The following is a 26,271-nucleotide window of genomic DNA, read 5'->3' on the forward strand; positions in this document are numbered from 1 at the left end:
TGTTAGGACTGTTATTTAAATAGTACCCTTGTAACAGATGTGCAAAACATCAACTCAAATGCATTTTAAGGAGATGAGGATTTAAGGATGGAATTTTAGTTAATTAAACCTGGCACGGTGCACGACTGGTTTAAAGCGTCTGCCTCACAGTTCTGAGGACCAGGGTTCAATCCCCGGCCCCGCCTGTGTGGAGTTTGCATGTTCTCCCCGTGCCTGCATGGGTTTTCTCCGGGCACTCCGGTTTCCTCCCACATCCCAAAAACATGCATGCTAGGTTAATTGACAACTCTAAATTGCCCGTAGGTGTGAATGTGAGTGCGAATGGTTGTTTGTTTGTATGTGCCCTGCGATTGGCCGGCAACCAGTTCAGGGTGTACCCTGCCTCCTGCACGATGATAGCTGGGATAGGCTCCAGCATGCCCGCGACCCTAGTGAGGAGAAGCGGCTCAGAAAATGGATGGATGGGTGGATGGATAAACCTGACACAAAAAAATCATAAACCAGTCAATATTACATGTTGTTTGGTATTAGAGTTACATGGATGTTTATGTAATGATATGGGATTAATAATTTCATGCGTCACGGTCTACCATCTTGGTGAAAATATTCAACAAAGAATATATTTTCAAATCATCTAAGAAGCTTTTGTCACTATAAAAGCATTTATGGATTTATTTTCTGCAGCTTTGTGCAATTCCATCAGTCCCATAGCACAGCGGAGGGATAAGTGGGGGAGATCAAGCCAGGAAAATAGCATGCGTCTGGGGAAAATGGGGAAGTCAACACTCAAAGCAGTGTGGCATGCAGATAATATTTGGATTGAGGCTTTTGGAAAGGTCCACGTGGCCCATATACACTAAACACTGGCTTCTATGGCTTCTGGCACAGCACTGGTGCTTTACCGCTTTGACTGAGTTCCAGCCATGTTGGTTTAGTGAGCTCAGCCAGAGGATGTCAATGTGTTACCCAGTAAACCGACAGTTTCTGTTGAGACACCAACCACTACCTCAAAAAGATGAACATCCTCGATTAATTTGTCTTGCACAACCTGAAAACAGATGATAGATAAATATGTAGATAGTTTTAGTTATCTCGGAGATCCAGAAATGGCGCTCGGCACCATCTTGTCACTTCTAACAGCATCGAGACAAATACATGAAACTTGGGACGACCATATGCAACACTCTCATTTAAAGTTTGATGTTTGATGTTAAGTTTGATGTTTCTCTCTCAATTCATAGAGGTGTGAAATACCAACCGGCGGTTCGAGGTAGCGTCACATATTATTCCGCTGACAGTCTTTCTCAACTTAACGTCAATTTTCCCTTTTCCATCATTTCTTTTTTTTTTTTTTCACCATTGGAGTGTCTGTTGAGGAATCAGACGGAGCTATCATGAACTAACAAACAAAAAAAATGGCTTTCAGGCAGCAAGGTCATATCAAGTATATCTACTATAGTATTAATATTTATGGTTTTGCTTAATTAATTATTTAAATTGAAAGCTATAACAAGCATCGTTAGCTTATAGCTCTCCCTTACGCTCTGTCATTGTATTTAAATTATTGCTGCTAGCTACTTCCATTTCCAGCAATTTCCCAGGCTTTTCCAAAACAAAGACTGGAAAAGCTTTGATTTAAAATCTCAAATTATAACTTTTCAAAACTACAACAGCACCCAGTAAAGCACAAATCTCTGAAAAGTGTGATTCTTTATTTGGGTTAGCAGAAAATGTCACAATGCTAACAAAGTGTTTCTTTGCACAGTTTCATGGAAGTGGGTTCAGTACAGTTTGTGTAATCCCGCTAACTGTCAAACTAACCATCAAAAGGTGATGAAAGTGTCTTGGCGATGGTAAAACATTCTTTAAAAAATAAAAGCTTGATAAATGAATAGCTAGCTTTTCTTAACAGTCATCCATCTTCTCCTGTGCAAGAACATTATTGGGATGAAACAGGCAGCACTCACTAACAGGAAACGCTGCGTTTTCCTGTTTCACAGAATCCGAGTGAAATCAGAATTTACTGTTCCCACCAGCCGCTTTAACGAGTTGACCATTGGTGCCGCTGAACAAAGTGACTTCTGCGCCTGCCAAAAAAAGGAAGTGAATCTGTCACTTGGAATCAAATAAGTCATTTATTTCAGGGCATGAGTCCCTGTAGTCACTGGGAAAATATCCACTCCTTATGCCAGTCTTCGGGCGCCTGACAAACCAGAGTTGTCAAAATGGTAAGACCGCAAGCTGAGCTCCCGCAACACACAAGTCCAATGAAGAGAAAATCAACCTTTAAGACATGACAAAAAAAGTGGTTTGCTGTTCAGTTGGAGTAGAAGCAAATGAGGGAAGAGTTTCCCAACATGTAGCAGTAATCACATTTTTGAACCTTTGCTCATATTCGCAATGCAAAAAAGAACAAATGTAATATACTGCTCAATAGTCTCGGGCCACCATACAATGTGTTCTTTTAGCAGTACGATAATGACCCCTGAGGTTGAACGCACTGCTTGACCTCCAATTTGCTCATATAGTTTTTCAAAAGACTTTTGAAATAGAATTCATCTGTAACCAGGGTCAAACTGTCACCATCATAAAATCTTTGTTAACTTTAAAGACCATGTTTATCAATGTTTGTTAAAAGATAAAAACTTCACATCAAATAATGACACCTTCCTGTTCAAGCAGTTTATCATTATCATACATGTGTAAAAATGATTAATATTGAAACAAAGGAAACCGAGGGAGCACGGTGGACTATTCATACCATGGTTAGGATGCCTGCCTTGTAGGTCTGAGGTTCATTCGGTGTTAAAATCTTGGCTCTGGCCTTCGTGTGTGGGGTTTACATGTTCTCCCTGTGTTTGCATGGGTTTCTCTGGGAACTCCGGCTTCCTCCCGCATTACAAAAACATGCATGTTAAGATTTATTGAAGACTAAATTGTCCATACATGCAAAGGTAAGTTTGAATAGTTGTTTGTGTATGTGCCCTGCGATTGACCGGAGACACACCACCCCGAAGTCTCTGTGCCATAAGAATAAATCATCACATGGCAAAAAGAGGCACGCGCAGTTACCAGCGAGCTTACCATACTGTTTTTCATTTGATTGAAGCCTGGAGTTTGAAATGTTCTTAAAGTATTTTGAGATCATAGTTTGGAGTATGTTTAGGGTTGAAACTTAAATATAGGCATCCATTAACATTTTTAGAGAGGGGCATCTGTTATTTGCAGCTTTTTGCTATTCAGTGCAATAGCGAGGGTTGAAGGTACTGTGAAAAAGAATACAAAAAAGACAGTAGTAGCTTAAGCATTGTACTGTTTATTAAAAGCAAATGGAAATAAGCGTTAGATAATATGCTTGAGACATTGTCAAGGTGATGTCAAATGGAGGCTTGTTTCCACAAAGGTTTGTGTGAAACTGAGAGCAGACACATTTGGTCTCATTAAATCAGGTTGTGAAGTCTTGTCCTTGCAGTAACCTCGCACAAAACAAAGCCAGGCAGTACACGTTGCTGCAAGCCCCCTTAATATTAGATTTCTCTGACTTCGCTCTTTAAAACAGGATCAGATCAAATGCAGCACACTTTTCTTTAAAGATTGTTCACATTTCTCCATTTTCCCCCACTTTCGTTATGATACAGTAAGTGGTTTTTGACAAGATTCCAAATGAAATAATGAAATGTGTAAGATATGGATGCACAATGCAAGTATTGAACTTGAGTAGCGAACACTGAATGCTCTATATGACTATAGAGGAACTTTATAAGTTAAAAATAAAACCTGAATGACTCAGTCAAAAATCAACGCTGGTGTTCATAAGAATAAGAGTCCAGTCAACTGTCCACTTCCAATTAAGGTCCAAATGGACTGAAGGCTGGCTGCAAATGAAAAATTAGGCTGACATTTACATTTACATGCACAACTTTTAACTTTCTTCACTACACAGTAGTATGCATGTATGCATGTATGTGTGTATCTGTGTGTGCGTGTGTGCGCTGACCACTGGAGTGACCAAGATTTTGGCTCACGCTAACACTTTAACACATTCCATGTAATGTAATGCACAAGGACAGGAGAGGAAGCATGCAGGACAAGGGTCGTGAACCCGGCTGTACAACTGAAGTGTGGTCGGAGAGGCTATGTAAATTCTAAACGTCTATAGGACCAGAATGTGAGTGAGGGGATACCCAAGCAATTTGCATATTCATGAGTTATTTGTCGCAATAAGTGAGTGGCCCCACACCCAGTGAAAAGGTCCCAGGGGTGTGTGCCTGCGGACACATGCAAGTGAATTGACACCGTTTCGCATGCACAATGACTGACAGAAGTGTCCTGTATTTGCTGTGCTTGCACCGCAGAGGCTGAGGACCCCACCCAAACAGCACTGACGTACTGAAACCCGGTCCGACACCCACACTCTCCTGACCCCACACCAGTCCCCCAGGAACTGTGTGGTGTGGTGTGGGAGGTGGGCACCCCCTAAATCAGGCAGGGACGAAGACCCCACAGCCCGCAGGGGACCACCCGGCTCCCCCACAAGAAGAGGAGGAGGTGACCGCAGCGGGACGCAAGGAATGGAGAGAAGAGGAGGAAGCAGGCCCGAGGAGCGACAGTAGCCAGAGTAGGGGGACCAAGGCGGGCACCAGCACCCAGGGAACATGGGCAAGTCCACCGTCACACCATCGATGCTCTTCGGGAGGTCAATCCAGTGGTCCAACCCCACAGCCCCCGAGATCGCCGTTGATTTTTTCGTTCCACGTTCCACTGATATTTTTTCTAAGGCAATATATTCTATGATGAGATTTAACCAGTGATTAATGTTAATAGCTTGTTTGTTTTTCCAGCTTAATAGAATTGTTTTCTTGGCGGTAGCTAACGCGATGAGTACTGATTGTGAATATTTATTAGGGAGGTTGATCGTGCTTAAATCACCAAGTATGCATAATCTTGAGGGAAGTGGAATGCTGCAGTTCAAAATATAAGAGTTTCTGCTTAAACGAACTCCAAAAGCAATTGAATTGGTGTGGATTCCCATATAGCATGAAAATAGGTGTCTGGGGTATTTTTGGTGCATTGCGCGCATATATTAGAAAACATCCTATTTGAAGCCTTGCAATAGCAAGGTATACTGTTGATTAATTGTTGAGTGTCATTTTGGTCTCATGATGTCAAAATGTGAGCAGCAAGATGAGGAGGACTGATTAAAAAAACAATTCTCATTGAACCAGGAATCAAACACCTGTTGTGAATTTTGCCATTCATCTCCTTGTTAGAGAACAAGTCGTGCAAAAAGCACAAACACCGAACAGGTGGAAATGTGCATTAAAATGATTATAGCAGGTCATATTAAGTTCAACTCTAAAGGTTATAGGGCATTTTAGGTACATCCTGAAATTTTTCCCAAAAGCCAGATATCTCCAACTTTTCATGAGTAGTGTATCAATCTGTTTTGACGTCAGGTTGTTCTTCAGAAATTGGTTGAGACTGAATCAACAGTGCCTCTGCTGTCGCCAAGCAGTGCACTCGATTTTGATTCAATTGCTTCTAGACAGAATTAATCAAAAATCAATTCCACACAATCAACAGTTTGCTTCTTGATCAATTATAGAATTAATAGATTACTATAATCAACCCCAATTAAAACCTCAGACTTTAACCATATTTTTTTTATTTTTTATTTTTGCATGGGACAGAATGACAAGAAAATGAGAATTAATGTCACCATTTTGGATTGAACTGTTTATTTTCGTGGTTAATCTGGAGGGATTAGACCAGTGTTTGATACAAGTAGATAAAGTCTATTAACGCATACTTGTGAAGTGATGTCACTTAAATCCTCACAGTGTTCTTTATACATCACGCTCATCCAACTCCCTCCTGTGATCCGCAGCCAAAATGATACATCTTCCTGGCTCTAAAATGTTGGCTGTGGGCAATTCCATCAGGATTATTGGAAAAAATGTCTTCTGCGGTCATTTTTAGAAAGGTTATACATTCCTTTCAGCGAATGAATAAAAGAGGTTTTCTAAGTAGAAAAGTTTTTTTTCTGGACACTGAATAGGGTGGTAAACGAGAGGCTTAACAATAACTCTTTCTCCATCTTCTCACCAGATGTTTCACGAGATCACCAATGACCCAAACTACAAAAAAAAATGTTGATTTCAGCACATGGTACAGGTTACCTAAATGTTAGGCAAACAAACTTAATCAAACCTTTGCTTAGTTCCGCGATCAATCAAACTAGTGAACGGCTCGAAAGCGTGTGTCTCTGTGTATTTATGTGGGTAATATTGTCATAGATTTACTGAACATTAGAGGAAGGTGATTTTATTTATTTATTTTAATTTTTTTTTTACAGTGCGTACAATTATACAGTACAAATGAAGATCTGTTTGCTTGTGTGTGTGTGTGTGTGTGTTTATACTGTAGTACTGTTTGCACTGTAGTTGCATCAACATCTCCAAAGCGACACAATAAAGGCTCATCTTGTCTGCGATGCAATGAAAAAGAAACTATGTTTTCTTGTCCACACATCAAAGAAGTACAATATGTACTGTGTTGTTCATCCCCATATTTTCAACATGTGGTCTTTAGTTGCCGACAAGGAGGCTTTTTCACATCACTTTTTATAGCCTTTCTACTTGATTTAAGTGTTTAATAGATAACAGCGCTGGAATGTAATGTATAATAAAAGTCAACCGTGGCACTCAGACTTGTACCAATTTCTCTCAATGCGCTGCAGCACCACAGAAGGGCAAGAGTGCATTATCATAGAGCATATCATGTAATGAAACTGACTTCATTAGAGAGCGGTGACTACTTATCATTGTGCCACACTACACGGCTTTAAAATATACACAACATCCAGCAATCATCCATTGACTGCAACTGATCCTGTTCAGGGTCACAGGGAAGCTGAAGCCCATACCAGCTGACTCTGAGCAAAAGATGGCTTGGTTGCTAGTCAACCACAGGGCATATAGACAAGTTTTCACTCTCACATTTGCACTGACATTCAGGAATTAATCATGTTATGTTGGTTGCATTAAAGTTAAACGTGTGTAAAAGTGCACTAGCCATGACCTTCCACCAGCACTCTTCCATATGATTGAAATGAATTTCCATTCATCTATTTCCTATACCATTCATTCTCAAAATGTGGTACGAGTACCACTTGTGGGACCTAGACTCCCTCTGAATTAAATGTTCTAACTGTGCATAATGTTACAGTTGCTTAAACATTTTTTTTTAATTCAGTACAGTACATATTGAAAATATAGTTCAGTTGCATTTATTTTGAATATTTTAGAACTGTTTGTTTTCAAAAACTGATTTTGGTGCAATTTTTCTTTTTCTTTTTTTGAGCAATAGTTTTTAATTTAATCTTCATTTCAGTGCAGATTTTTCATTTCCTATATTAAAGCACAGTGTTGACGTACCAACCGTGCATAATGTCACTTTGGCTAACAAAGAAATTACATATAATTTTTAGGAATAAAACCCCTGCCTCATTTTTGATTTGACATTTAGGCCTACTACCTACTGGATTTAAATTTTAGTCATTATGATCTTACTTGGAGAGTCAGGTATTTTTGAGGTGGTACTTGGTGTAAAATGTTTGAGGACCAAGGGTCTATACAAGCAAGAGGCAGGGTAAACCCTGGACTGGTCACCAGTCAATCGCAATGCTGAAGTGAGCTGGGATAGGCTTCAGTTACCCCTTCAGTGCTATAAAATTGATGGCTGGATGAATTAATTTGCTTTTAATATCATTTGATTTTATTTTTGTAACACTACAGGTTCTAGTTTAGAATCTATGCTCTAGCCTCTTTTGTGGAGTTTTGCATGTTCGCTCCATGTTTGCGTGGGTTTTTTCCAGGTAGTCCGGCTTCCTTCAACGTTACAAAATTGTGCAGGTTAGAAATCAGAAATTAGAATTGTTTATTTTATATGGAAATCACAAAAACACTGGACAAACCAGCTGCATTGCTTTAAGTGTTTTAGCATGAGGTTTATTAAAATACAAAATAAAACAACATAAAATAAAATACATATATAAAATACAAAAAGGTAGATAATATACAAGAAGGTAAATAAAATACAAGGAATTAGACAGAATATAGACTAGTGGACTAGTCCTTTTTTAAAATCAGCGTCATGGCAGGTAGTTTCAGTATTAGGCATCTAAATCATCATGCAAGCAGCTCTGTCCAGACTTGAGCCGTTTTTTTAGGTCCCTGCCAAATATGTTAGGATCAATTTCTAGCCTCAACTCGCTGGGAAGCAAATTCCAGAGTCTGGCTCCTTCCTAAGAGAAACTGAACAATTCAAAAGAAGTCTTAGGATTTGGAATACAGTACAGAGTGGCCGGTCTGTCAGAATTTTGAGGTTTGGTGATCAGGGCTGAGAAAAATTATGACACAGAATTATTCAGACATTTAAAAAACTGTTTCAGTGTAGAAAAAATTACAAGGTTTTCTTTCAAAGGTAAAAAATTGATGGTTCTTTTGTGATTTCACAGTGATGCCATCACATTGCTCTCTTGTACATTACCTTGATTGTCTGTTTATAATGTGAGATGGCATTGACATGAAGTATTTTGGTAGATGATGTTTGTGACCATAATGTGATGCACAAGACAAATGTGAAAATATCATTGCATGCTTGTAAAGTATATGAATGTGGCATTAACAGACAAGTCTCTTCTGATGACGTAGAACACTTCAGGTTTGTTTTGACCTTTTTACATACATTTTTAACTTGACTTTGGAATTTTTAATTATTGTCACAAATGATACCAAAGTACCCCATACTCCCGAAGCACTCTCCACGGGGAGTCCTGTGGAGAGTGCTTCGCGAGTATGGGGTACCGAACCCCCTGATACGGGCTGTTCGGTCCCTGTACGACCGGAGTCAGAGTTTGGTCCGCATATCCGGCAGTAAGTCGGACTCGTTCCCGGTGAGGGTTGGACTCCGCCAAGGCTGCCCTTTGTCGCCGATTCTGTTCATAACTTTTACGGACAGAATTTCTAGGCGCAGCCGAGGCGTAGAGGGGGTCCGGTTTGGTGGCCTCAGTATTGCATCTCTGCTTTTTGCAGATGATGTGGTTCTGTTGGCTTCATCAAGCCGTGACCTCCAACTCTCATTGGAGCAGTTCGCAGCCGTGTGTGAAGCGGCTGGGATGAGAATCAGCACCTCCAAATCTGAGACCATGGTCCTCAGTCGGAAAAGGGTGGCATGCCTTCTCCAGGTCGGGGATGAGATCCTGCCCCAAGTGGAGGAATTCAAGTATCTTGGGGTCTTGTTCACGAGTGAGGGAAGAATGGAACGGGAGATCGACAGGCGGATCAGTGCAGCGTCTGCAGTGATGCGGACTTTGTATCGGTCCGTTGTGGTAAAGAAAGAGCTAAGCCGAAAGGCGAAACTCTCAATTTACCGGTCGATCTTCGTTCCTACCCTCACCTATGGTCATGAGCTGTGGGTCGTGACCGAAAGAACAAGATCCCGGATACAAGCGGCCGAAATGAGTTTCCTCCGCAGGGTGTCCGGGCTCTCCCTTAGAGATAGGGTGAGAAGCTCGGTCATCCGGGAGGATCTCAGAATAGAGCCGCTGCTCCTCCGCATTGAGAGGAGCCAGATGAGGTGGCTGGGGCATCTGATTCGGATGCCTCCCGGACGCCTCCCTAGTGAGGTGTTCCGGGCATGTCCCACCGGGAGGAGACCCCGGGGACGACCCAGGACACGCTGGAGAGACTACATCCTTCGGCTGGCCTGGGAACGCCTCGGGATCCCCCCGGAAGAGCTGGATGAAGTGGCTGGGGAGAGGGAAGTCTGGGCGTCCCTGCTAAAGCTACTGCCCCTGCGACCTGACCCGGATAAGCGGTAGAAAATGGATGGATGGATACCAAAGTACTTTGTTTCATTGTTTTGCTCTATTACTTGGTTGTTAATATGTACCTTAAATGTGGCAGTCGATATAGCCTGCAATGTTCTTAATTGTGAAGCACATGGAGATGGTTTTCTATATATTTAATGTAAAGTGAGACTCCTCTAGCCAGTTGTTGATGTTGAATAAGCCTTGTGTTAGTTGCTGTTGAGCCACACTAGGGGCTCTTTTCTGAGACAGCGCATCTGCGGCAAACGGCAAATGCCGGTGTATCAGAATCAGAATCAGAATCAGAATCATCTTTATTTGCCAAGTATGTCCAAAACACACAAGGAATTTGTCTCCGGTAGTTGGAGCCGCTCTAGTACAACAGACAGTCAATTTACAGAACACTTTGGAGACATAAAGACATTAACAAAAAACAACAACAAACAACAATTGTGCAGAAAGATGCAGAGTCCTCAGTTCGAATGGCTAATATCGCAATAGTCCGGTGCAATGACCATTGTGCAAAGGGCACTGAGACTTCAAGGAGTGTATGCGGTTTAAAGTGACGAGTAGTGCGATAATCTGGGACAATGGTTGTGCAAATGTTACAGATACTCCTGATTTTCGTGTCAGTGCAAAGCTTTCTGTGCATTTTGGTAGACCAGTCTGCGACAAGCTGGGTGTCCCAGCGCAGCAGAGGGAGTGTCCTTGGACAGGCAACCAGCAAAGTGACAATTTGGTGGAAAAAAAGTCGATCTAAATTTACACCTGCTCAGACCACTTCTAAATAATGGCATCAAGATAGACCGGGTGGTGAATTTGATCAGGGCAATTTAGAGTCTTCAATTAACCTACCGTGCATGTTTTTGGGATGTGGGAGGAAACCGGAGTGCCCGGAGAAAACCCACACAGGCACGGGCAGAACATGCAAACTCCACACAGGTGGGGCCGGGATTTGAACCCTGGTCACAGTCGCCCACCGTGCCCTCAAGTCACCAATTGGCTGTAATATTTCAAGGCATCAGGTTAAGGCTGACCAGTTTTAAAGCCACAATTAAAAAATTGCAGGTGGCTGACTGAATAGGTAGTGCTTGCAGTACAATGGTTGTGTTGACATGGCTACTGGGTTTTATTGGTTTGAGGGTTCAAACACAACCATATTAACGGACTTGCTGTCACGACCTCTGACTGCTGAGGCCTGGGAGTATTGTATTGTGCCAGCCACAGGAGGCCATTTACAGTTTGCTGACAACCATTAAACAAGGGTGCTTGATGGCTCACTTTTATAAGACATCAAAGCACAAGCACAAGCACCAAGAAGGAGTACAGTACTTGTCACATTACACCAAGTGAAGACTAATCTATAGCGAGGCTTTGAAGTGCTTCTTGAATACCCAAGCTCTTGTGAAGATAACAGAAATGTTGCACTTATCTGAAGAAAGTCTGCAGTTCTACTTAAAATGCTACTAAAAACACACTTGATCTTAATTTCATGTTCTGTGGGAGCTGACAAAAGAGGTTTATTCGAGGCATTTAGATCTGCCCAGGTGTCCATAACCATTTACTGTATATCTCCATATCATAGCAAGAGGAACCCTGTTGTCTTAGATTTGTGCATCCTGTTCTAATGCCTTCCTCGTGTGGCCCGCAACAGTATGTCTACTAGTGGGACAGCGTATTTATTGTAAACAAAAAATAATAATATTTAAAAAGGAGGATTATTGTATTGTTTGATAGCGCTTCCCTAAGGTGACTCTCCCCTGAACAGATGGAGAACAGCTCATGGTCCAACCTTAACTCGCACACTGGACATTCCTACATTGGATGCAGACCCAACAGCATCAACGACTCCTCAAGTTGAACTCATTTTGCTCTCTTTGCTCACTGACTTCCAATTTCTACTTCAGAAACATTTTCCCCATGCATAAATAATTCAAAGTAAATTAATTTGTTCCAGGGTCTTCCTATTGCCACGAGAAAGCCTTTTATCAAGTGTACAGGCAATGTCCTAATAAGTGACATTTGAATGTTGTGCAAAGCGAGAAATCGCAGAAAACTACTCACCCTTTGAAAGCAAGTTTTTCAGAGCAGAACCGTCACCTAGTGGCGTGTTGAAGGTAATATGGGAACTGTTTCTGTACTTTGCTTTAGATTGATGAAACCAATGTTAATATAGTACCATGGTTATCATCACGTTATTCCTCTTTGCCAACACTTGTATCCTTCTGTGGCGACGTAGCTTTGTGTTATCATTGTAAATAAAACTTTTTTATTTTTTTATTTTATTTTATTACCAGGCTATTTTATACAGACTGTCTCGACCTTTTCACACAAGCCGGCACCCTCTCGTAAGAGTTATTGGGTGATAAAGAACAGGAACAGTGAAGCAGCATGGTACCTTGCAAACTAAACGGATGCGCATTATTAGGCTCCTTTTAGGTGTCTGCTAGCCTAAACCTTGTGCTTTGTTTGAAACAGCCAAATTAAAAAAAAAAAACCTTCCAAATGTGCAATCAAATTCATGGCTTTGCAAAATACAAGAAGTGAGTTTATCTATCCATTTATTTTAGTTTTCCATTGCATCATTATTATTATTTATTTCCCCCTGGTGTTGGAAAGAAGCAAATGTGATTTTTTTTTCCCTTACACTGTATGTATTATGTACTATGAGTAGGCAATGACATGTCTTACTTACTTGGACTCTGACAATTTTCTTCAACTGGCATATGTAAGCCATACTGTTTTTAAGTCTATTACAAATACAATATATATCTTGCCATATTTCATTTACATACAGCAAATGCAATAGTATTTCCTATTTATACATATTAAATGATACATTTTAAAATGTTTACTTATATGTTTCCTTTATTACTTCAGTCACGGCGGCACGGTGGACGACGTTTTTAATCATTTTTTAGTTTGCTTATTCCAGATTCATTGAAGTTTTCTTTTTATATGATAAGGTTTAGTAATATATTTATTATTAATAATAACAAAAGAGGCGGCACGGTGTACAACTGGTTAGCACATCTGCCTCACAGTTCTGAGAAGCGGGGTTCAAATCCGGCCTCGCCTGTGGGGAGTTTGCATGAGAAGCAGTGTCTACAGCAACCTGTCTACGTGTGCGTTGTGGAGTACGTCCCTTAAGTTGTCTTTTAGGGAGTGTTCCAGAGACCTCCTGATACAGGTTGTTCGGTCCGTGTACAACAAGTGTCACAGTTTGGTCCACTTCGCCGGCATTAATTCAGATTTGTTTCTAGTGAGGGTTGGACTCTGCCAAGGCTGCCCTATGTCACTGATTCTGTTCATAACCTTTAAGGACAGGTATTCTGAGCACAGCCGAGGTGTCGCGTTTAGTGGTCTCTGCTTTTTTGCAGATGATGTGGTTCTGTTGGCTTCATCAAGCTGAGATAATCAACCCTCACAAACCCTGTGAAGCAGAATCCATCCATTCTCAATATCCTCTTCAGCATTGCGGGGCGCTGGAGCCTGTCCCAGCAGACTTCGGGCGGAAGGCGGACTACACCCTGAACTGGTCAGCAGTCACCACTCTGCTTGCACCCGAGTCAGGTGAATGCACCACCACACCATTAGTGTCTGGGATGAGAATCAGCACCTCCAAATCTGAGGCCATGGTCCTCAGTCTGAAAAGGGTAGAGTGCCCTCTCCAGGTCAGAGAGAGGATCCTGAAAGATTGGGGCAAGAATTTGGTGCAGCCTCTGCAGTGATGCAGCGTATGTATCAGCTTTTTGTGGAGAAGAAAGGAGCTGGACCATAAGGTGAAGGACTCTGTTTAGCGGTTGATTACCTTTTCGCCATCACTAATGATCACAAGCCGTGGGTCGTTACTAAAAGAACAAGATCATGGATGCGAGCGGTCGAAATGAGTTTCTTCCGCAGAAGATAGAGATTGGGTGAGAAGCTCGGTCATCTGTAGCTCAGGCGGATGTTTCCATGACTCCTGGACGCCTCCAGTCCCTCATGTGGTGTTCCGGGCACAACTAACTGGGAGGAGGCCCTGGGGAAGACCCAGGACAGGCTGGAGAGACTATGTCTCCTGGTTGCCCTGGGAATGCCTCGGGATCCCCCCAGCAGGTCTGGACAAAGTAGCTGGGGAGTGGGAAGTCCAGCTAAGGCTACTGTCCCTGCGACTTGACCCTGGATAAGCGGATGGATGGATATATAAATCACACTATACTATAATATGATGAACTGTAATATGATGAATGAAGTTTTTGCAACAATAGTGGGCTGTACACCTTTGAACTTAAAAAAATAAACAATAGAGTGCATTTTTTTTTTTACTTATGTGCAGTGCATTTTCTACTTTTAACATACAGCATCAAGTATATTTCAGTTGTATTTAACATTTCAGTACAGTACAATACATTTGCATTTAATCTTTAAGAGCCGTGTTTTTAAACATTTAAGTACAATTTTTCACTTATGTACAATACATTTTAACTGAATTATTATTCATGTACACTTTTTTATTTTTTTATGTTCAAGCTGTGCATCATGTTACAGTGGCTCACAATAATAATAATAATAATAATAATAATAATAATAAAGAATAAATCCTTTGCCTCGTTTTTTATTAACACTTAGGCCAACGACATGACGGTATTTGTCTTTTTTTTCATTATGTTTTTACTTGCAGCGCTAAGTATTTTTTTTAGGTGCTACTTGAAAACCACTGGTGTTCAATTTAATTTTCTTATACAGCTCTGGTAAGTCTGCAATTTGAGTCTTGATGTACGTTTACCACCCACCACTAGAGGTCACTGTCCGCCAACAAATTCAAAGTTTGCCATAGCAGTGATTTTATAAACGTTCAGTTAATGTAGAAAAACGAATCTAGTTTAATAAAATTCCATAATACACTTAAGTTTTTATGTTTCAAACCACGGTAATTTATTTCACTAAAGACCCGCAGTGCGCATGCGCGTTACTACGTTGGACAAAGTCCCTTTCCTATTATGTGCTTCTGGCTAGCTGCGACTGAAAGAGGAACAGAGATGAAAGAAATCTCCCTTTTCACACACTACTAGATTTTTGATACTGGGTTTGCTATCAAGTTTTCGATAGAAAACTATCCTTCACAAACCCAAAACTGTGTGAATGAAAGCATATCTTCAATATGTTATATCAAAGTGGGCATTGGATCCACAGCGGTCGTGATTATGAGCGTGGCCGTGAACTTTGAGCTGCATAGACGATCTTCGGAGGCGGCAATTTCTACGAGCGAGGGAGGACACGCCAATTCCAGTCGTTTCTGTGCATTTTGGTGCTTCAGGCGTGGCTGTCAAATGGGAGTGGTAGGAAGAACGACTTTGCGGCTGGCAGAGACGAACTGTTAAGTCGCACCTACACGCCCACGTTAACCGGATTTGAATAAGGAGCAGCAGAACAAGATTTTCAAGCGCAATGCACCTCTAATACACACTGTGTTGTTTTTTTCTCCCTCACTTCAGTTTGGAGAGGTTGGAGGCAGGCTTCTGGTGCACGTACGGAGCAAGGAAGTTTGCTCTCTTGGCTGACGTGGGTGAGTAAGAACTTTTTTTCTTTTTTTAAACGAAATACCACTGTTGTATGTTATTCCCTCCTTGAATGCATGGTGGTATGTTGCTACAGTTCCTATAGTGGTTACCAAAAGTGGGGTTGACCTGACCTCTCACAGCATTTTAGGCCTGCATATGAAGTTATCACACTCAGACTTTTATGCAGTCCAACATGAGGCTCTTGACTGCTGTCAGGCACAAACTGTCTCCAAATGAAAGAACCCATTGAGCAAGTGAACTGACATACTGCGTTCAAAGGAAAGTGTTCTGCTGGATTTGGATGGCCATACTTCAGAATCAGAATCATCTTTATTTGCCAAGTATGTCCAAAAGACACAAGGAATTTGTCTCCGGTAGTTGGAGCCGCTCTAGTACAACAGACAGTCAATTTACAGAACACTTTGGAGATATAAGGACATTGATAAAAAACAATTGTGCAAAAAGATGTAGAGTCCTCTAGCACTTAGAGCAGTTCGAATGACTAATATCGCAATAGTCCGGTGCAATGACCATTGTGCAAAGGGCGCTGAGACTTCAAGGAGTGTATGCGGTATAAAGTGACGAGTAGTGCGATAATCTGGGACAATGGTTGTGCAAATGTTACGGATACTCCTCAATCAGTGTGCAAATGGAGCAGATGCTACTCTGGCATGAGTGGCCAGTATATGCAAATAGTGCAGCATGGCGAGACAACTACAGCGAGTGCACGAGTAATACATAATTGGCCCCACAGAAATGTGACAACGAACTCAAGTCAAAAAATTGCCAGCTTGTTGTAATGGAATTATAGGTTAGCTGTTTAAGAAGTTGATTGCAAGAGGGAAGAAGCTGTTGGAATGTCTACTAGTTCTAGTTTGCATTGATCGGTAGCGCCTACCTGAGGGAAGGAGCTGGAAGAGCTGGTGACCGGTCACTGGGGAGGGTCCGAGAGGATTTTGCACGCCCTTGTCTTAGTTCTGGCAGCGTGCAAGTCCTCAAGGGTGGGTAGGGGGGGTACCGACAATCCTTTCAGCAGTTTTGATTGTCTGTTGCAGTCGGAGTTTGTCCTTTTTTGTAGCAGCACCAAACCAGACTGTGATGGAAGAACACAGGACTGATTCGATGACCGCTGTGTAGAACTGTCTCAGCAGCTCCGGTGGCAGGCCGTGCTTTCTCAGAAGCCGCAGGAAGGACATCCTCTGCTGGGCCTTTTTGAGGACGGAGTTGATGTTGGTCACCCACTTCAGGTCCTGGGAGATTGTAATTCCCAGGAACTTGAAGGTCTCGACGGTTGACACAAGGCAGCTGGACAACGTGAGGGGCAGCTGTGGCGAAGGATGCCTCCTGAAGTCCACGATCATCTCTACAGTCTTGAGCGTGTTCAGCTCCAGGTTGTGTCGGCCGCACCACAGCTCCAGCCGCTCTGCTTCCTGTCGATATGCAGACTCGTCACCGTCCTTGATGAGGCCGATGACAGTGGTGTCATCTGCAAACTTCAGGAGTTTGACAGTCGGGTTCGCTGAGGTGCAGTCGTTCGTGTAGAGAGAGAAGAGCAGTGGAGAGAGGACACAACCTTGGGGCGCCCCAGTGCTGATGCTGCGTGTGGATGAGGTGGCCTCCCCCAGCCTGACCTGCTGTGCCCTGCCCGTCAGAAAGCTGTAAATCCACTGGCAGATGGCAGGTGAGACGCTGAGCTGGAGAAGCTTGGATGAAAGGAGTTCAGGGATGATGGTGTTGAACGCTGAGCTGAAGTCCACGAACAGGATCCTCGCGTAGGTCCCTGCACTGTCGAGGTGTTCTAGGATGAAGTGCAGTCCCATGTTGACTGCATCATCCGCAGATCTGTTCGCTTGGTAGGCAAACTGCAGGGGGTCCAGCAGGGGACCTGTGACACTCTTGAGGTGGTCCAGCACGAGACGTTCAAAGGACTTCATGACCACAGATGTCAAAGCGACAGGCCTGTAGTCATTCAGACCCGAGATTGCAGGTTTCTTGGGGACTGGAATGATGGTGGAGCGTTTGAAACAGGATGGAACTTCGCACATTTCCAGAGATCTGTTGAAGATCTGAGTGAAGACTGGAGCGAGCTGGTCCACGCAGACTTTGAGGCAGGATGGGGACACGTGGTCCGGGCCTGCCGCTTTGTTAATCTTTTGTTGTTTGAAGATGCGTCTCACATCCTGTTCATGGATGGTTAACGCACAGGTCAGAGGTGTGATTGTGGTCGCGGGTGCGGCCGGGTGGGTGTGTGGTGTGAAACTGTCCTTTTCAAATCTGCAGTAGAAGGTATTCAAGTCGTTGGCTAGTGTCCTATTGTTCTCAGCTTGGGGGGATCGTCGCTTGTAATTAGTCAGCGATTGGAATGCATGCCAGACTGATTTAGAGTCGTTTGCGCGAAACTTATTTTCCAACTTTGCTGTATAGATCCTCTTTGCAATGTTAATTTCTTTAGTCAGCTGGTTTCTAGCTCGATTATACAGGGCCCTGTCCCCGCTCTGATATGCGTCCTCCTTAGCTTGGCGAAGCTGCTTAAGTTTAGCAGTGAACCACGGCTTATTGTTGTTGAATGTGCGAAATGATTTTGTTGGTACACAGACCTCTTCACAGAAACTGATATAGGATGTGACAGTGTCCGTATATTCATCCAGGCTGCCAGCTGAATTTTCAAAGACACTCCAGTCTGTGCAGTCTAAACAGCTTTGAAGTTCCATCTTGGCTTCATTTGTCCACTTTTTGACTGTTTTCACTGTAGGCTTCGCACATTTAAGTTCTTGCCTGTACGTCGGTATTAAGTGAATTAAGGAGTGATCAGACGAGCCCAGGGCTGCACGAGGTATAGCACGGTATGCGTTTTTTACCGTAGTGTAGCAGTGGTCTAAATTATTATTTTCCCTGGTAGGACAGTCGATGTGCTGCTTGTATTTAGGGAGTTCGTGGTTGAGTTTAGCTTTGTTAAAGTCCCCAAGAATAATGAGGGGTGAGTCGGGGTGGTTTTTTTCAATTTCGTTGACTTGATCGGCGAGCGTTAGCAATGCGGCGTTCGTGTTAGCTTGAGGCGTTATATAGACTCCAGCCAGTATGAATGATGCGAACTCACGTGGCGAGTAGAATGGTTTACAGTTTAAGAATAGCGACTCCAAATGCGGGCTGCAGTGTGTGCTGAGCACCGTGACGTCCGTACACCATTTTTCGTTGATATAGAGGCATATCCCGCCGTCCTTTGTTTTCCCCGATGATTCCATGTCGCGGTCCGCTCGATGAATGAGGAAGCCGGGGAGCATGACGCCGCCATCGGGTACAGCGTCGCAAAGTCAGGTCTCCGTGAAGCACATGGCCGTCCATTTTGTTGGGTAGGGAGCGTACATTCGCGAGGTGGATCGACGGGAAGGCCAAACTGTGTCCTCTCTTGCGGAGTTTCACCTGAATGCCGCCTCGCTTCCCTCTGTGGCGCCGCTTCCGTCTCCATGCGCCGAAAACCGCGGACGCCGCTCCGGTGAGTAACTCGGGGAAAAAAGTGAGCGGATATTCGAAAGTTGGTGACAGAAAGTCCGGAGTAGACTCCTTGATGGTTAGCAGGTCTCCCCTTGTGTGAGTGAGTCGTGTAAGGTCTCCAAAGACGGATGAAAAACACAAAGACAATACTAGAGAGCGCGTTACCGAGGCGACCACACTGGTAGGCGCCATCTTACAGAAATCACATCACTTGACACAACTACAGAGGGTGTTCAAATGTTCCAGAATAATGCGCCTGGTGCAGCTGCTGAAAAGCCACTTCTTGAGCCACCTGATCATCTGCTACGTGTTCCTGGTCAGCGGCCTCATCATCAACCTGCTGCAGCTATGCACTCTACCCCTGTGGCTGCTCAACAAGCAACTGGCCCGAAAGGTTAACTGCAGATTGTCCTATTCCATCTCCAGCCGTAAGTACTGACGTCAATCACCCTGGCGAAAAGTTAAAAATCATCTTGGTCTCATCACGTAGCCTCACAAATGTACTGTTCAATATCCTCTCATAGAGCTGGTAGCAGCATTGGAGTGGTGGTCTGGAACGGAATGCAGCCTCTATACAGACCCAAAGTCTTGCCCTTTGTACGGAAAGGAAAATGCAATCGTGGTTCTCAACCACAGTTTTGAGATAGACTTCCTGTGTGGTTGGACCTTCTGTGAGAGATTCGGAGTTCTTGGGGTAAGACAGTCTACCGAAAAAGCCTCACACTATATTTTGTATTTTATAATATATGGGCCTTCCCTCATATACAACTCTCTAAAGCAGAAAGTCCCAAACTTAAGGTTGGGACACAAAATGGGTCAAATATTTATTTTTATTTGGTTAGCGCAAGGGTCACCAACCTTTTTGAAACTGAGAGCTACTTTTTGATACTCGACTGGGAGTTAATATTTTAAGAACTGTACATGAACGCCACTAGTGACTGTATTGCTGCAAGCTTGAATGTCTAACGTCGAATATGTTGTTAACTGAACCAGATGTAATGGTCTCCACACCACACAACATTTGAAATATTCATTACAGGTATGAAAGAGGATGAGCGTGGAACAATGCAGGGTGAGGAGATGGTCTCGTTATCTTAAATCCAATAATTAATATTTTATTCCACTCTACTATGCAAAGCGAAAGCCATTTATCAACAACACCCAGAAACGCCGCCAGCTTCTCTGGGCCCGAGCTCATCTAAGATGGACTGATACAAAGTGGAAAAGTGTTTTGTGGTCCGACGAGTCCACATTTCAAATTGTTTTTGGAAATTGTGGACGTCGTTTCCTCCGGGCCAAAGAGGAAAAGAACCATCCGGACTGTTATGGACGCAAAGTTCAAAAGCCAGCATCTGTGATGGTATGGGGCTGTGTTTGTGCCAATGGCGTGGGTAACTTACACATCTGTAAAGGGACCATTAATGCTGAAAGGTACATACAGGTTTTGGAGAAACATATGCTGCCATCCAAGCAACATCTTTTTCATGTACGCCCCTGCTTATTTCAGCAAGACAATGCCAAACCACATTCTGCACGTGTTACAACAGCGTGGCTTCGTAGTAAAAGAGTGCGGGTACTAGACTGGCCTGCCTGCAGTCCAGACCTGTCTCGCATTGAAAATGTGTGGCGCATTATGAAGCGTAAAATACGACAACACAGACCCCAGACTGTTGAACAGTTGAAGCTGCACATCAAGCAAGAATGGGAAAGAATTCCACATTCAAAGATTCAACAATTAGTGTCCTCAGTTCCCAAACGTTTATTGAATGTTGTTAAAAGAAAAGGTGATTTAAAAAGGTGGTAAACATTACCCTGTTCCAGCTTTTTTGTAACGTGTTGCAGCCATAAAATTCTAAGTTAATAATTATTTGCTAAAAACAAAGTTTATCAGTTTCAACATTAAATATCTTGTCTTTGTAGTGTATTAAATTAAAAACAGGTCGAACATGATTTGCAAATCATTCTATTCTGTTTTTATTTGTTTAACGCAACGCCCCAACTTCATTGGGGTTGTATATGTATGTGTGTGTGTGTATATGTATGTATATGTATATATATATATATATATATATATATATATATATATGTGTGTGTCTGTGTGTGTGTGTGTGTGTTTATTTTGTATACTTTTATTATATATTTTTCTCAAGCTGACACACCTTCCCTTGAATTCCTCTGGTACACCTAAGGGAAGGTGCTTCTTTCATGTGATTTGGATGTTTTTCAGAGTTCCAAAGTCCTTGCCAAAAAAGAGTTGGCTTACGTTCCTGTGATTGGTTGGATGTGGTACTTCCTGGAGATTGTTTTCTGCAAGAGGAAGTGGGAAGAGGACAGAAAGACAGTTGCTCAAAGTCTTCAGAACCTGAGGGACTACCCTGAAAACTATTGGGTATGTGTGAGAGATACTGTAGCTTTAACAGTGATATTAACACCTTGGAAAAAAATATTGATAAAAATGTTTTCCTGTGCTAGTTTTTGCTTTACTGTGAAGGAACTCGCTTCACACCAAAGAAGCACCAGATCAGCATGCAGGTGGCCGAGACCAAAGGTTTGCCCAAACTGAAGTATCATCTTCTACCAAGAACCAAAGGCTTCTGGGTCACTGTTCAAAACCTTAGAGGAACTGGTGAGTATCTTTTCACCATTGGTTACTGTTATTTCTGGTCACAGTCATTTGCAAATGAGTGCACAGTCAAAACCATTGTGTGTCTTTTTCTGCATAGTCGCAGCTGTGTACGACTCCACGCTCAACTTCAGAAACAACGAAACGCCAACTCTGCTGGGTGTCCTGAACGGAAAGAAATACCATGCAGATTTATATGTGAGGTACTGCTTTTTGCCGCTACAGTGTCCCTTCTCGTGAACATAATCATCCTGTAACTGAGAGCTTCCTTCGGCCTGCTTACTTGCAGGAGAATCCCACTGGAGCTGATCCCAGAAGATGAATCAGAGTGTGCTGATTGGCTCCACAAACTCTATCAGGAAAAGGTGACAAGAGAAGTGCTTTGAAAACAAGGTTCTTGTCTTTAGGTTTGGAGTAACGGTTTATTTACCCCTCTTTGTATTTTTAATTGATGTGAACATATCTGACAGCCAAGAATTTCCTCCCACAGTGTGCCAAAACACTGCAAAGATTAACTAATTAAAAAGAGAAATAAATTCATTAATTCGTCTTCCGTTCCGCTTATCCTCACTAGGGTTGCGGGCGTGGAGCCTATCCCAGCTCTCTTCGGGCAAAAGGTGGGGTACACCCTGAACTGGTCGCCAGCCAATCGCAGGGCACATAGAAACAAAAAAACATTCGCACTCACATTCACACCTACGAGCAATTTAGAGTCTTCAATTAATGCATGTTTTTGGGATGTGGGAGGAAACCGGAGTGCCCGGAGAAAACCCACGCAGGCAGGGGGAGAACATGCAAACGCCACACGGGATTTGAACCCCGCTTCTCAGAACTGTGAGGCAGATGTGCTAGGCAGATGTGCTAACCAGTCGTCCACTGTGCTGCCAGAGAAATACATAAAAATAAAAAAATTTGACAAAACTGAATTAACTGTAATTAAAGCACATACCTCTGCCAAGGTTGAATAGTTCTCTTTATAGAGGATAATATAAGATGAAGGAGCTGTGACGTTTTAATTATGGGGCAGAAGGAAGGGAAAAGAGAAAAGAAAATCATATTTTTATCAGCATTTGCATCCAATTTGAATGGACTTTTGCTCGGGGCAAGTAACTGTAGTTATTTGTGTAATCCTGCTAACAAAACAAGAAACCCACCCCTTTTGTGAAGACTGAAGCTAAAAATCGCTATGAACTTTCAGGAACAAAACAGAATGACCACAAATTACCATTTGGGGTGGGGGGGGGGGATAAGTTCCTGTTTCTACAAAAAGAAAGTTGTAATCAGGTTCATGACCGCTTTCAAAAAATATTTAAATGACCATGGATTGTAAATGCCATTTTACAATTTATATCATGCCAGTTTCTGTAGCGGTAGGGAGATGTAGGTTGTATTAACAATGGGGTTGTGAATTAACATAAGAACAATCAGTAGACAAAAGTTAAGGACATTACAGTTTGCCAAATTCTTGCTTGCATAAAAAATACCCTGCAAAGCTTCCAAATACCACACAAAGTAACATTGTTCAAAAGTTGCAATTTGAAGGCGCATAGTTCTTTCAGACAAAAACACACTCACATTAAACTATTCATATTGATGACGGTACACTGTGCCATAAGAATGACTGTTTTATTGTTTGTGAAAAGTTTAACTGGACTACATCCTCAACAGTCCTCATGATGACACATGTACTCTTGTAGTACAATTTTATTCTCTTAATATTACACTTTTGTTTTTCTGTGATATTATTCTGGTAAGTTTATAAATTCCTTCATAAGAGAACTTTTATTTTTTATTTCCTTATAGTTTTCTAAATATTTTGTACTACTACAAAAGTAGCTGTTGTTTGTTCAGATCTTAAAGAATCTTGGTTGAGTTGAAAATATCACTAATTGTGACAAATCAATAGTCCTTCTACTTACTGACCTTTATTTGTATGTATGAATGCAGGATAGTTTTCAAGAGGGCTACATGCAGACGGGACGGTACCCCGGCCTCATAGTGACCCCTCCACGCCGCCCCTGGTCATTGATCAACTGGTTGTTCTGGTCCTGCCTGCTCCTGTGCCCACTGGGCCTGCTCTTTGCACAGCTCATCATATCGGGATCAGTGGTGACAATATTGGCTTCAGTGGTGCTCTGCACTGCAGGTTGGTTTCACTCAAAGTAAGCCACAGGGACATCACCCTGTTTTAAGGGTTTAATGGACCCTCCCTGCATTTAACCCGCTCCTCTTTGTTTCACAAAGCAGCAGATTTGACACCTTGTAATGTAAGTTCCATTTCTTTTTATAGTCACTTGTAGTGGTGACGCCGTTAAGGCATGAACATGTTTTTAATACAGTGGGACCTCTCAAGTCATACAATGGTCGAACACCATCATTTTCAGGAAATATTTCAAATGTAAATAAACTATGAAAAAAAAGGTCTGCAAGAGTATGTTGTATGTGTCCCCACTAGTCTAAATGCACTACTTTATTCTAATTAATATTGCATTTGTGGAATAAGAATTAAATAGATTAATTCATCAGTTTTCATACATCTCAGGGGGCCGCCATGTTTGGCAATATCGCCCTCTGCTGTCGACCGAAGTTAACGTCACAACTGCTCACGCTTTCGTTGCGAACGTCACGTGACCCAACCTGGCAAACAGGTACCGGACTCAATGTCTTTGCTGCAATTACTAGCATAACTACGGGTTGATGACATGATGATTTGAACAGAATTTTAGCAAGTTTGTGTTCAAACCATCATGTCATCAACCCATAGTTATGCTAGTTATCGCAGCATACACGGAGAGTCCGCTACCTGGTTTCCGGGTTTGGTCACGTAACCTTTGTAACAGTTGTCACATTAACTTCGGTCAACAGCTGAGGGTGATATTGTGAAAGATGGCGGCCCCCTGAGATGGATACAAATTTATGAATTTTATCTGTTTAATTCTTATTCCACAAACGCAATATCATTCAAAATACCATGTTTAGACTAGTAGTGGAACATACAACGTATTCTTGCAAAAAGGATTTAGTTCCCCTTCAATAGTAAATATTACATAACATGAGATGTCAGCATATTGCACACGACCTCAGTGGTTGAACAATGGGTGTATGTTTGTTTTTTTCTTTGGCTTTTTGTGGCTTTTTTGTGCCATTTGAACTTCACCGACCTTGACCATCCTCATCACAAGGGTTTAAAAAAAAAAAAGAAAAGAAAATGAGAACAGAACAGAACAGAGAGAAAACGTTGAAAGTGAAGTGAGAACTAAGCATACTCACAGAGAAACAATATAAACACTCCAGAGATGTCTTAATACTTGAGTCCTACATCATTGTCACTGTCAAGTGTCGTTATCAAAGTTGAGATTTTTTTTGTGTTCAACATTAACAGTGGTTAACTTATTTTTACAGTAAATTTTTTCACACGTGTTACAGTTTAAATAATGTTAAGAATGAGGCATGTGGTGATTACCTTAACTTCGCATGCCATCATTAATTTTTTTTTTTTTTTTTATTGTTAACAATGACTGACATATTTTAACCATTTCATGACTCTTCAATTGTTGATTAAAACATATACAGTTACCAAGGTTTTGACCTTGAAACTGATTTGTCTGATTTCCGTTGGGATAATTTGTTTTCAGTGGAAAAGCGTTTGACGACCTTAGAGGTTCCACTGTAGTTTTCCCTGAGAAAAGGGGCGTTCTAACAGCTGTGTTATGTGTGTTCATGAAGAGCATGTGATAGTCAGCACAGTAAATACTGTAAGTGCCGTTAGTGTTAAACTGTGACTTCAATTATGACAATATTTGTACTTGGATTCCTCAAACGCTTGAGTAAATATAGGTTATTAAAGTCTTTGTTGCAGGGAATGTTCTAGATAGAAATGAAAAGGGAGATTTTCTGTGGCAACACTCTCAAGTATCTCTTTGTCATACACTCCAGTAGTAAAAGTTTGAATGTACAATGAATGTTTTCCTCACAGCTTCAGTGGGAGTTCGTTGGATGATTGGCCAAACTGAGATTAACAGATCTTCAAACTATGGGAGCAAGACGACTCGTCAAAACAACAATTGAGGAAGCCAAAAAGCGCTCGGAGATGAGTCATGGCACTGCTGCTGCAAAATGAAGATTAAGGTTCCTGGCTTTATAACTGCACTGCTGCTTGCTGCTGCACCAAGTGGCGATCTGCCCTGAAGCACAATGCAGGCAGTGTGCACCCAAGAATGACGTGGACAGTGCTTGGAAGAATGGCATTTAACTTGCTTGGGAAAATGTAGTCATTTTTGGGCAAGAATACATAATGTCACTGTCAAATTAAAGTTACAGCAAGCTCAGCAACTACTTCATCAAATGTAAGAATAATACAGTGAGAACATTATGATGAAAATCATCATAGTTCTGTTCAAATAGTCACATAAAAGAATTGCAAAAAATTTATTTACTACTACTGTGGACTTCTACTAGTGTATATGTTACCCTAATTGTATTGTAAAGATGCAGTGTATGTGTGACAGTCATCCAGCACAAGCACACTTTGTCTCTGGAACATCATTTAAACACACAAGGTTTTATTGAATTACTGCCATTTCCTGTAGTGTAGCCAATGAGTTCTCATTGTGTCTTACAGCAAGCATTCTTTCAGATGCACAACTCAAATGAACAAAGGTTAATCAATTAGGGATGTTAGTGTATTGTTTTTTATTTTGCTCTTATTGAAACTTTGTATCTCAATGGTATAAGCCTCGGGA

The 26,271-nt window shown here is 42.1% G+C and overlaps 1 protein-coding gene across 4 annotated transcripts; it reads left to right on the forward strand.

Moving 5' to 3' along the window:
• Positions 1-14,863: 14,863 nt before the first annotated feature.
• Positions 14,864-25,960, forward strand: agpat4 (1-acylglycerol-3-phosphate O-acyltransferase 4 (lysophosphatidic acid acyltransferase, delta)). Of its 4 annotated transcripts, none has more exons than XM_061790121.1 (10): positions 14,864-15,229; positions 15,349-15,419; positions 19,153-19,334; positions 19,431-19,600; positions 21,134-21,295; positions 21,379-21,532; positions 21,630-21,732; positions 21,819-21,894; positions 23,477-23,675; positions 25,506-25,960. In XM_061790121.1, exons 3-10 carry the CDS (start codon positions 19,157-19,159, stop codon positions 25,595-25,597), a joined length of 1,134 nt encoding a protein of 377 aa, XP_061646105.1. In that variant the 5' UTR covers positions 14,864-15,229; positions 15,349-15,419; positions 19,153-19,156; the 3' UTR covers positions 25,598-25,960. The 4 variants fall into 4 exon arrangements, with proteins under 4 accessions (XP_061646105.1, XP_061646106.1, XP_061646108.1 ...); XM_061790122.1 differs by lacking the exon at positions 14,864-15,229 and adding an exon at positions 23,774-23,796 and having other exon boundaries at positions 15,236-15,419; XM_061790124.1 differs by lacking the exon at positions 14,864-15,229 and adding an exon at positions 23,777-23,796 and having other exon boundaries at positions 15,236-15,419.
• Positions 25,961-26,271: the final 311 nt, after the last annotated feature.

The sequence above is a fragment of the Phyllopteryx taeniolatus genome, chromosome 11 (genome assembly GCF_024500385.1).
Source record: "Phyllopteryx taeniolatus isolate TA_2022b chromosome 11, UOR_Ptae_1.2, whole genome shotgun sequence".
Lineage (NCBI taxonomy): Eukaryota > Metazoa > Chordata > Actinopteri > Syngnathiformes > Syngnathidae > Phyllopteryx > Phyllopteryx taeniolatus.

Coding starts and splice junctions, on each gene's coding strand:
- agpat4 (XM_061790121.1), top strand. CDS start 19,157: ATGCGCCTGGTGCAGCTGCTGAAAAGCCACTTCTTGAGCCACCTGATC. Junction 21,895..23,476: donor ACAAACTCTATCAGGAAAAG/GTGACAAGAGAA, acceptor GTATGAATGCAG/GATAGTTTTCAAGAGGGCTA. Junction 23,676..25,505: donor AGTGGTGCTCTGCACTGCAG/GTTGGTTTCACT, acceptor TTTTCCTCACAG/CTTCAGTGGGAGTTCGTTGG.